Source organism: Besnoitia besnoiti (assembly GCF_002563875.1).
Source record: "Besnoitia besnoiti strain Bb-Ger1 chromosome Unknown contig00007, whole genome shotgun sequence".
NCBI classification, from domain to species: domain Eukaryota; phylum Apicomplexa; class Conoidasida; order Eucoccidiorida; family Sarcocystidae; genus Besnoitia; species Besnoitia besnoiti.
This window is the reverse complement of record NW_021703915.1, coordinates 3,505,133-3,517,206: the sequence shown is the minus strand read 5'-3', so window position 1 is coordinate 3,517,206 and position 12,074 is coordinate 3,505,133. Positions and strand designations below refer to the sequence as shown.

The 12,074-nt window shown below is 58.9% G+C and overlaps 1 protein-coding gene across 1 annotated transcript; it reads left to right on the top strand.

The window, feature by feature from the left end:
* Positions 1 to 5,496: 5,496 nt before the first annotated feature.
* BESB_074860 (uncharacterized protein) lies at positions 5,497 to 9,866 on the top strand (the record flags this gene model as incomplete). Its single annotated transcript, XM_029365859.1, has 2 exons — positions 5,497 to 9,349; positions 9,778 to 9,866. 2 exons carry the CDS (start codon positions 5,497 to 5,499, stop codon positions 9,864 to 9,866), a joined length of 3,942 nt encoding a protein of 1,313 aa, XP_029218343.1.
* Positions 9,867 to 12,074: the final 2,208 nt, after the last annotated feature.

Genomic DNA, 12,074 nt, shown 5'->3' with positions numbered 1-12,074 from the left:
GAGCAGATAACGTAAGCGGAGGTTCGGATCTTATTTGCCCAGTTTAGCTAAGCCACAGCGCAGCTTTGACAAGCCGAAGAGGAGGATAAGCCTGCGTGCTCAGAGCGCTCTTACGAAGGTCGGGATTCAGCCAAGGGACAGAAGCGTGCGACACCGCGGCAGTTCATGGGCAATTCAAATCAACAGAGCCGCTCGGCCGGAGTACGCGCATGGCGTCGGAAGTGCTGAGGGGCTAGGGACAGATTTTCTCTGTCAGGAATGACGCTCCAGTTTCCACGGCGATACGAACACAAGAAATCCGCCACACAGTGCCGCAAATCTAGTCCCCGCTCGCGGAGGCGATCCTTGCACTGTTCACGAAGAGGCCAATAGTAAAAACAAAGTGTCGACTCTGCGAAGTGAAGAAAAGGCGAGCAGAAAGAAGAAGGACAGAAGTCAGTCAAACAACAGGGGCTGAGGCTCAGACGCGGAAATCGGCAGTGCCCGTGCCCTCGTCGACAACGAGGTCACGCGTAGGCCGTCGCGCGGGGTTACGAACAAAAACGGAACGAGCATGTCATTTTTCAACAGAGAATAGACAAACAACGGATCGAAGTGCCCCGGATGCGGGTCGTTACAATGTGGAGTCTTCTCGGTGGGAAAGCAGCGGCGGCCGCCGAGCAATAGTCCGGGCAATGACGGTACAGCAAGACTTTGTCTTGGACACATGTGGAGGAAATCCCAAAGAGCATCAGGCAGGGAACTAGCGAGACGAGAAGAAGACAGGTCGGAGAGAAAGGCATACAGGCTGTCGTCAGAAAGGGGCGCGGAAACTTCGAATCGATTCGACTCAATTCGCTCTGGTGACCTCGCGCAGTGCAACGGAAGCCACCTCGCAGGAGGTCTGCGCTGCTTCCCGTCCCCCGCAGAATTCAGATCAAAAATCGCATTTGAGTGAGACCCAGCAGATTCAGGAAGCATGCAGACTAGAGCCGTGCGCTGTCCTTGGAGAAAGCGAAGCAATCGACGAATTCTCCATGGCTCGCCAGCTGCATGCAAGGCGCCGGCGCGCGAGCAAAGGGTCGACTTGCGTCTGCTCGTGCTGTGGCGAGGCACCCTCCGTATGTCTGCGTTGAGGAACGTCAAAAATGGAAGTGGATCGCCCATTCCCGTTGAGTCGATTTTTCAGTGCTCTCTTTGAAAGCGTCAAGACACACAATTGAGTGAAAAGGAAGGAGTACGGCATGCAATGGTGCCGCGGCGTGACGGCAAGGAGCTGAGCCTAAGTTGTTGTGTCACTCGCGCAGAATCGTGCCGCTTGTCTTGTAAGCAGGTGCTGCTGCAAAAAGACACAACCCAAGCCAGCGGCTCTCCAGTTCCTCTAATGTCATCTAACTCGCCATAAACGTGGCCATTTAGAAGACGTAATGCATCACAGCAGAGGTTTGCCGCAACTAGGGTTCTAGTCGATAGGTACAGGCGCTTGTGTACGCGTCGGCGGTCAGTTTATGGTACCCGCGAGGACGCGCGCATCGCAGCTACGGACATTCCCCGCCCATCTCTGTCGCCTTGGATTCCTCACTTTTCGGGGTAGGCTGACGCATGTCACCGAGCACTGGGCATGTTGTCAAGCACGTGCATCCCCATTTCGGTAAAGCGTCAGATCCGGTATGAGATACGGCCAGGAACGCGGGTTATGCAGCGGAAGACCTTTCCGGGTGCTACGGTGTCTGTAGCTATTTGATCATACGTGGAAGTGTTTGATTCGTTAGCATCTGATGGAACGAAGTGAATAGGTGGGGGGGAGTGCGAGAGGATGAGCTCTCACGGAGCGCACAAGTTGTCATTCCTCAACTGAAATGGGCTGAGTCTTCTGGCAACAAAGTCCTGCACCCAGCAGACATTTCACGACGCACCTCAGTATCAAGCACTTTGGAAGCGAAAACGGCTGATCTGCGCTCCTTGCTGACGGACAGCACCTAGCGGGCTGCGTCATGTAGTCGGCTATCGTTGTTATAAGGCATGAGCTGGTACGTGCCACTAGTGTCGTCTACATCGGTAACTCTTCATCATTCTTTGTAAGAGGGACTCTAAGTTTCCACGACATCACTGCAGGCAGGTGTACGTCTTTAGGATTAGGTGCAAGAGCCCCTGGGGGAAAACAGGTTGCTGTTGAGGAACCGCCAACACATGCTGAGCAGTTCGTTGACCTGCGACCTGCGAACACACATGTGGAATTGGCTCGCGTTCTGGCCGCGTGCGCTAGTGGATTCCTTGTTACTCCATCGGAAACATCGGGCTTTCATTGTAGGAGAGCTTCGCAACGACAGTGACAAACTCGGGTCTGTCGCGAAAATGCACGCGCCACCTCAGGTTGCATTCCCAATTGCTTCGATCCTTGAATTTCCAATCATGTTGCGCTATCAAGCGTGATTGCTTGCAGTACGCAGCACAAGCAGCGGACAACATGCGGGCAGCGTGCGGCGCGATCGCATTCCAACACGTCAACTTTTTCTTCGTGCCTACGCATTAACTTCCTCTTGCAAAGTGGGATGCGTAGGTACGCAGCGGTTCCCTCCTCGCAGGCGGTAGCATGGAGCTGAATGATGGATGCCGTTCAGCAAGTTGCGCGTGGAAGGCCGAGTGCCGTGCTGCGCGATTGGGAAGCTCCTCCGACCCCCTTGAAACAGCAAGAATGATAGGATTGCTGATGATATTTTTGAGAAGGTACTGTCCACCCGCTGTGGGACGCCGACAATTGGAAGTGCATGCAGATTTCTTGAAGTGTGTTAGAGCTTCTCCGCTCTCGGTGTCAGATGAAAGCGCAGTCCCGTTCCTGCCTATTCAGCTAGAAGGGTGAGGTAAATCCGGGCGTGCATACTCAGGTAGTCCACGAGACGGGCGGCGCGATTATAAACTCTTCCTGCGCGGTGACGCGCGGTCGGCTGCGAATCTCCACACCCCCCTCCCCCAGGCGATTCTTGCGCTCCTATATATGCAGTGGCGCCTGAGCGCTGAATATGGAAGCTCCGCGAGACAGACACCACGCTACGGATGGCGAATATGCCGGTTGGCTTGATGCCCGTGAGCCCACGACGCGCATGGCAGACGGTAGGGAGACATCAACCTGTGCTGCGCGTTGTGAACGGATCGACGTCGATTTCCGCGCGCGCGTCGCGGCTCGCCTTTACTGGTTTCCCGGAATTCACGTGGCTGCGATACGGCGCGGACCGGGAGCCAGAGTCACCTTGCAGGCTGCTCGCCGGCAGTTAGTTCCCACAAGGTGCAGTTTTGACACGGTCTTGTCTTACATCCAGGATAATAGAATTCTCACGGTGTTTTCCAGTCACGCCCGGAGAAAACTCCGAAAGCTCCGGTCTCCTCTCTTTTTGTCCGTCTCTCCTTCCGCATAGGCCGACTGCTCATGCCACAGAGGTGACCCTCCGGCAACTCCGTGCCGGGTGTACACACCAGCGTTTCTTGTTCCTCTCTTCAGTTGAAAGACTTTCCTGCTCCTATTTCTCCCACACAGTCTCTCCACGCTTTTTTTCAGTTCCTCGCGTTCTTCCCCGGCGATCGCCCACACGGGTGGCGAACAATGCGCAGCAGCCGTGCCAAGGTCACCGCACACCCCGTTGGCTCATTGGTTTTCCGGGCGTTTTCGTCGCTTTTCCGCGCTCTCACCTCTGGTGTTCAGCCAGTCAGTCGTCGTGTCTCCAAACATTTTGCCTTCTGTCGTCTAACGTCGGCGAGCATGTGCATTTCCGCGCACACTGGGCAACGCCGGAGGCCGCCCTGTCCCGCGAGTGTATCTCTAGCCGCTCGGGCATTCTCACGCGTCCTCGCCTGCGGTTTTTTGCGTTTTTGAAGGACGTTTTCGTGGAGATTGTCTCTCTATGTGCACTTGCTAGCCTAGCATGTGTCACTTTGGGGGAGTTTTACCGTGCCAGGAAGTCGAGTCCTCGCAACTTTAGACTGACCCGGCCAGTCCGGCGCGGTCAGTGGCGCGGACGAGTTTCAGAGAGCCTGGAGTTGCTCCCTGCATGTCTTCCGTCCTCCGGGGGAATGACCATGTACGGAGAGCTCCGTGGCATATACTTTAGTTGCTTTGGTTGGCTCAGGCTCGCTGCTCGCTAGTGCAGGGGGGCGGTTTCTGTGCGAGGCGCAGCGAGCACACGGCGCGGCAAGGCCTTAGAGTTCCGCGTGACCCTGTAGAGTTCGTGTCTCTTATGAGTGTCTAGCAGTCTCAAGACTGGTTTGCCACGCATGCAGCGACAGTGAGCGCTACCCAAGTCGCCTCGGCTCCGTTTGTGTGGACAGTTCGACGGAGGGCTTGCGGGAAGCGCACACGTGGGCATGGAAGGGACAAATGACGCAGCAACCCAGTCGCGGTGATTATGGGCAGTATTTTTGGAAAGGGCACTCCGCTTTGGATACGAAGGATCTCTTACTGCGCTGAGCCTCGCACTAGGCACACGTGGAGGACCTCGTACCTTCTCGCCAGTTCCGGGCTTCCGCTTAGACAACATACGACGGAGATGAGTGGACGTCACTCGTCATCCTTGGTTTCCAAGGATAGCTATGGCTTCTAATGCATCTTTTTCCTCGCTCTCGATCCTGCCGCAGCTCCCGGCAGAAGGCCGTTTACAGAGTCTGCTACCCGTGACCTGCGGTATGCTACCCACGTCGGGGACAGGAGACGAAGGAAGTCAGCGAGAGGGCCGCGGACAGGAAGGAGAGCGAAAGGGCGTCACGGAGGAGGAAAACTGTGAAGTTGACCAGAACGTGAGAAGTTGCAGCTTCGCCTGTGAAAATGAGCTTGCGCTCGAGTCGGAGAACTCTGAAAACGTGTTACCGCATTCAGAGTCCCTGTGGGCACTTTCATTTTTTTCTTCTTCGGCGTTATGCTCCCCTTCCTCCTCGCGGTCTGCTGGTTGCTCACCGAAACCCGCAGCGTCCGCGCGCGTGAAACTCGGTCCTCTGAAGGAAAGATTGGACCTCGCCGCAGGATGCTCCTCGTCGGCGCCTCCAGGGAAACGAGGAGCGAAGTGCGGACATTCCTCCACTCTGCTTCGTTCTAGCTTGCATCTGTCTCCCCTGCGTCCACTTCCGTCAGCGACCTCGCCAGCTTGCCTGTCTCCCGGGTCACGCACGGTCTCCGGTGGACGTCCTGTCCGGTTGTCGCTGCGACACAGTTCGAAAGAGTCGGAGTCTTTGACAAGCCCTGTCAAAAGGAGACGACGGAGGGAGGCGTGTGCCGCCGTTTCGGCAATAGAGTCTCGAGCGCCACGCGCGATTTCCCCCTGTCTCCGTGCTCCATCCATCCACGGTCTGTCTCGCTCTGGTACAGCTCTTCCTTCTCCTTACTCGTGGTGTGTGCGGGAAGCGATGGCGCGCAGGCAGTCAGATGCTGCCTCTTCGGGGCGCTGCTCACATTCCCATTCCTTCGGCCGCAGGGATACGTTTCTTGCGCCGTCGTGTTCGCCTGCGCCCGCCACGAACGACGATGCCTTCACTATGGTATCCCAGCCCAAACCTCTCGGTAGCTGCGAACTGAAAGAGCGATCGGCGTCAGCTGCGTTCCGCTGCTCGTCGCCTCGTAGTCCGCCGTATTCGTCAGTCCTTTCGTCCTCGATCTCCTCATCCGCCTCGGCTTCGGTCCCCTTCGCTTCGTCGTCCGTCGCGTGTCTGCCGCCCGCCGACGAAGCGCGCCAGGCGGTTGCTCTCGCGTCCTCTTCTTCGTTCTTGACTGGAGGCTCCGCGGATTCGCCGATCCTCTCCTCAGGAGAGCCGCTTCCGTGGGGGGTTCCGTTTTCAGTCTCCTCTGGCTGCTCCACTGGGGCCCCTTGCGCACCGAGCGTCTCGTGTTCCGGCGAGATGCGCGAGGACGAGTCAGAGTCTTCCAAGCAGGAGCCTCACTCCTCTTCGTCCATTAGCGCCAGCCCGGAGGTTGTTTCAGCGAGGCTTCCGCGTCGAAGGACGAAGCGGGGAGTCAAGCGTGCGCTGAGCGCGCGGCCGTCGCGCGCCGCCTTTCTCGTCGCCCTCCGTCGTCGCGTGCGCACCAGTGCATCGGGCGAATGCGTCAACCGCGCCTCCCCGTCGGCGGGTCCGCCGTCGTCCTCGGCTCCGGGGGCGGTAGCCGGCGGCCTTCTTCTTCTTCACCTCGCCCGCGTAGCCTTGCTCGCGTTCGACCCGCAGAAACGGGGACGGCGGTTGCGCAGCCGGAGTCGCCCGCAGGCCGGCGCGCCGCCTGCGACCCGCGCCTGCACCGACCTCTCTTGGAGCCCAGTGGGCGTCTCTGCCGCGCCGCTGCCTACTGCAGGCCGAGACACTTTGTCTCGTTCCGAAGCGCGGAGCACGGCTGACGAGGCGCTGGACAAGAAGCGAGCGCGGACCGCCGAAACTGGAGAAGCCGGTGAAGCGCCTCGAAGAAAATCCAGGCGCGGGGGAGCGGCGAGGGCGAAGGCCGGGCGCGCCGACTGCGGTGCTGAGGATGCCGCGGAAACCAGCGAGTGGGGTGAAGGGGGTCGGGAAGGAAAGGTCGCCACGTCGGTACGCGGTTCGCAGGCAACCGACAGCGAGCCTCCAGAAGTAGCCGTGCCGGCGCCTTCTGAAAACTCTCCGCCCACAACGCAGGGCGACGCGCCGTTGAGAGGCCCGAGGCAGGGCGGGCGGCGGCCTGCGTGCGCGGGCGTGTGCAAGACGAGCCGAAGCGTGGGTTCTGAAATCGTGGGCTGCGGGGCGACGATCAAAGAGATCGGCGACTACCTTTGTGAGCACCTCCACCAGACAGACTCGCCAGCGTTCCGAACGAATCTCTCGAGATTTCTGCAAGAATGCATAGACGGCACGTTCATCAAACGAGTCCGGCGGGGCGTCTACGCGCTGACGGCTCAAGCCGTGGTCTCGTCGGTCTGCAGCGCGTCTCCGTTTAGCGTCTTCCAGCGCTCCTTCGCCCGGAGTCTCCCGCTCTCCACTGGCGACCGGACCGCGGCTGTGCTGTGTAGGAAGCTGGCGCTCCATGGAGGAGAGGAAACGAAGGCGCAGCAGACAGCCGACGCGCAAGCAACCGCGACACAGCAGGGGGGTCCATATTCTGGAGCGGAGCGGAGGTGCGAGGGAGCAGCAGGTCGCCAACACAAGGACGACGAAACGGCGCTTCAGAGGGAATTCTGCGACAGTGAGGCGACTGACCTACAGGGTGGGGGTCCAGGAGGAAGCCCAGCCGTCCGCGCCGTGGCTGCGAAGGACCCAGGAGGGTCGTGTAGTCGAGACAGGGATACGGGGAAGCGGTTCGGGGACTGCTCAGGCGGCGAAGTGAGCCGAGAGGCGGCAGCGAGGGGAGAACGCGAAGGGCTAGCTGAGAGCATGACGCGCATGGACACGGCGGAGACGGCAGCCAGCTCGACGGCAGAAGAGATAGAGAGCCCGCGATGTAATTTTGAGTCTGAGCTTGCTGATGAGGTCGCGAATCCGCACGTAGTTCCCTCTGAAAGCGTTGGCCGCTTCGCGGGCGGAATAAACAAGGAAGCAGGCCCAGTCGCGGAGTCCGTTGTGCTTACATGTACCACGTCATCCTCGTGGATATCGTTGACTTCTCTCGCCTCGCCTTCCTCCCCGTCTTCCTCGCTTCCTTCGCCGCTTGTCGCTTCAGGCGCCTCGTCGGTCTCGTTCCCAGACCCGTACCACGCCCTGGCTGCGTCTCCATCGCTTTCGTCATCTTCTTCCGCATCGACGCTGGCCGCGCGTGTCGAATGCCCTTCTCTCGTCTTCCCTGCGGCGCTGTGTGAACAAGCTCTGCCTGCCGCGCCGGCTCCAGTTTCTTATTATCTCAAGCGTCCCTCCTTGGATGCCTCATCTGCGGACGATAGTTCGACAAAGCTGCTCGGCCGGTCGTCTTTCATCTTCGCTTCTTCAACGCTGCGGCATGCAGGAGTGCGTCGCGGGTCCCCCTTCTCTCTCAGTGCCCCCAAGCAGATTTTCGGCAGGCCCGCCCTCCCTGCCCAGATCGGCTTTCTGACTCTTGAGAAGAAACTCAGAGGCCCGATGCGGGCCGCCTCCTGCCTTCCTGCGCAGGCTGCAGCTGCGCGGCTGGGAGAGACGGCGAGCTCTGCAGGGGGCTCGTGCGCCGCGCGGGGGCCTGCGGCCCCGGGCGAGGGGACAGACGTCTGTTGTCCGGCAGGGAGTGGGGAAGGTACCAGAGCTCGCGTGGGCACCTGCCGCGAGCGCTGCGTCGCAGGACGACTGAGAAAGGGATCCGCCCCGCAGCATGCAGCAAACGGCGTGGGAGGCGCCGGACTCGTATTCGGAGACCTGTCATGGAAACGAAAGAGCGTCAAGGTTGAGAAGGAAGTCGAGCGGGGAGCGTGGGGAGGCAGGCACCCCAGCGGCGGGCGTGCGGCTGAAGAGACAAACTTCGGGGAGACGCAGGCGAAGAGGAGAAGGACGATGAGACCCGCGAGAGGGACCGACGCGGCAAATCAGGCTGCTGAGGTACGGCTGGAGGCGGCGGATGCACAGAAAGCCGAAAACAGCGGTGACAAAGGGAGTGAGACAGGGAGAGAGAAGCCAACGCCCAAGAGGCGCGGGCGGCCTCCCAAGAGAGCGCAAGGAGTCGAGCCTGTTTCCTCAGATACGCGTGTGCGTGAGCTCTGTTCCAGCGCAGAGCCTCAACTTCACCATCCCCCAGACAAGGTGGCAGGTGAGCCACAGCTGGGCGCGGCAGGCGCAGAGCGGTGTCGAGCCGCTTCCTTTCGTTTGCCTTTCTGCGCGCTAGACAACTTGCAGATGAAACCGAGAAGGGCGCCAGGCAGGCCTCACGGGTCTGTGGAGGATCTCTGTGAGAGGGTGAAGAAGCATGGCAGGGAGCTGCCGGTGACGAAGAGCGAGTCGGCGGAAGAGCGGCGGTCAGCGCAGCGGCGCAAACGGGGCGGCAGCGGTGAGCACCGGGTTGGTGAGGAAAGAAATCCGCTCTCGGGCGGCAAGCAACATGCGCTGCGACCATGTCTCAGTCGAAAACAGAGAGACTGCAGGCAGAGTGAGAAGCTGAGGAGGGAAGAATCGAACGGTTTGCAGTCGGCAGTTGTGAGAAAAAGGGCTTTTGACACCGTGGAAGACGTCCTTCATGCCCTCGAGTTTTCGCCGAGAAACCAGAAGGGAGAAGACGCGAGAGAGCTAGAAGCAGACGAGGCGGCGGTCAGTGCGTCCTACCCAGCCGAAGGCCTGCCGCCCCCGGAAGGGGACGAGAACGAGAGGATGGAGAAAGGTGGCGCCTTGCATGGGAGACCGGGCAGGACGGGCGAGAGGCTGAGGAGAGGGAGGAGGAGGAAAGCAGCAGATGGCGACGTGCCCGCGGCGAGCGCGCGCGTTGGTAAATCGAAATCAGGCGAACGGACCGTACGCCTCCTGCGTGCGACGGAAGATCCGGCTTCGGCCCCGATGACGGAGACAGATACCCGTTTGCGCAGAGGCAACCCAGACGCGCGTTGCGCGCGTAAAGAGAGGACGGGAGCAGTTTGTGGAGCACAGGCTCCGTGGCATGAGACACGAGATGCAGACGAGCGCGACAACCAGCTGCAGATGCGCGATCCGCACAGCGGGCGTCAGAGCGGCGACACGGGGCCCGGCACGCGAGAGCCGAGAGAAAGAAAAAAGCATCAGAAACGCGTCTCAAGTGAAAAAACCGGAACAGCTTGGGAACGCAGTCCAAGATCTTTGTCTTCGCGTCGACGGGGACGAAACGCGCATACGACGGATTACGCCTCTCCACTTTGTTTTTCGAGTCGCCTTCCGCGTGAGGACGCTTCGTCGGCGTCATCGACACTCTCCGTCGAGGCCGCAGCCGAGGGCTGCTCGCTCGCTCGAAGCGCCAAGTCCCCACACCCTAGCAGGCAGGCATCTCGTTCCTCTCCTGGTTTCCCTCCTCCATCTGAGGAGGAGAAACGAGGTGGGGGAGCTCTCTGTTTGTCTCCGCCTGTTGCTGGCTCATGGCGCATGCGTCGCGGAACGAAATCAGGAGGCCGGGAATGCAGCGGAAGGGCTCAGTGCCCAAGGGTTACATCGCCGGTAAACCGGGTAGGGATGAGGCCGCTCGCGGCGTAAGCGATAGCAGAAAAGAGAGGACGCACCTTGAAGGCAGCTAGGCCCAGGACGCCTAGGATGCGCTGGTGCATCGAATTCGTCGGACTAAGGAGACAGGCGAGAGACGTAAAACAGTGTACATGTGGGCTTGGAGGCGTGCATCGCCCAGGGTTCCCGTCATTGTTGCGTGGAGGACGGCACGAAGGCGCTCTACAGGAGGGAAGGGAACTGATGCGCGCGTTGGCAATGGGGGAGCAGAGATCGATGCAAATGAACCTGCGCGGGTGTAAGGACAGGCACAGAGTTTGCTTTCCTGCCTCCTGCAAGAGAGGGACATAAGTAAAGGATGCGGGAGGTCCCAGAGAGGACCTGTGGTGAGAGACAAAGGGCAGAACATGCGCCCAGGAAAGAAAAAAGAAGAAGTTCGTGAGAGACCAGACGCGAACACCACCAAAGGCACATGCAGAGTCAAGCGACCCGTTGCATGGGGGGGTAGGCAGGCAGGTGCCTTGTCATGGCATTCAAGGGGGATAAATGTGTGTGTCGATGGAACGAAAGATTCTTTTGCGAGGTGTGCTGGGAGACGCTTTCTACAGCGCTTAGCTTGCACGTGGCACGGGGTACCCATCTCTACGAACTATTCAATGCAACACAACAATGCTTTAGACGCGCAAATGGTTTGTGCGTGCGGACCGCTATTGGCAGCGATTTCCTTTTATTCATGAAACAGAAGTAAAATTCATCTGGTCTTCTCTTTTCCACGGCGTCTCGGTTTGCTGTCGGTGTCGGAGAGGTTCTCGTGCGTTACGGCCGTTTCTTTGGCATAGATCGCTCGATTCGACGAGTGGATTCAGCTGGTTGCAGCACTCGAGTAGCCCCGTTAAGGCTGCGCACGCTGGAGAAGGCGTGCACATACCAAGAGAGCAAAAGAGCCGGTGCAAGTGTGGCCTTCGAGAAGTGTTACTTCCTAATGGCGGAATTGGATGCCTCTAAGTTGCGAACTCGTGGATGAACTGGGGCGAAGCCCGTTGGCAGGAGTGAAAAATGTAGGTGGACACAGAGGAGGTCCCGCGAAGCATTTTCGCAGTGCTCCTCTGATACGGGGCAGTGTAGTAAATCAGCATGCTTGAACACACTGCGAAGGCGACTTGCACCTCAACCGCTAGTCATGGCTGTGAAGGAACCTCCTACTGGAAGCGAACATGAAGCGTGGGGGAACGCGCACTTTAGAGGGTAAACAGGTAAGTACGCACAGGCATACGCGACTGCGTCGGCGTCTCTGAAGACATTCGGACCGCGCACGTAGTGGGTCGACTCTACCCTCAGTGTCCGGCTGAAAACAGAATCTTAGTGAAGGAAGACTGACCGAAGGAATGAGCGTCTATCAAGAGGGATTTGCGCATACTCTGTACAGGCGCGCCGCGGACGACAGTCATGCTGGATGTCGCGTGGCGCGCTCGACTTACAGCAAGACACAAGAACAACACACATACAACATCTTCAGCTAAACGCAGCTTGCTGTAGTATAACCGCGACAGCAGTCTGGCGCCTCCGTACCCTACGAGAGCAAGCGCAGATTTTGCATGGCCTGTATGCCCGCAATCGGGAAGTCCCTGGGGTATACATGATGCGGAGTAACCTCACCGGTCTCTATTTCCAGAGTCACGCATGCCTATGTTCGCTGAACGGAAATCAGGAAGATGGTCTAACGGCCATCGTAGCATACGAGGTCGTTGCGTTTTTTTGTGTTGGGTGTGCTTGACGGGAAGTTCGTTGCCTCTGTGTCCAATATGAAACTAGATTCTTCAGAAGAGTGTTGGCGTTCAATGAGTAGCTCGTCTGCCTTGGCGCGAAAAAGTGTCCTCGAGGCAGTAGGGAACTCAGATCGAAATACGCACAGCACCGGTCATCGGCGGATTGGTGTGCATCATAGCAGGGTTCAGCAAGTGCTATCCGAAAAAAGGTTTTTGCGAGCCAACGAATCATCAGCACGAAACAGACTCAACAACGACACG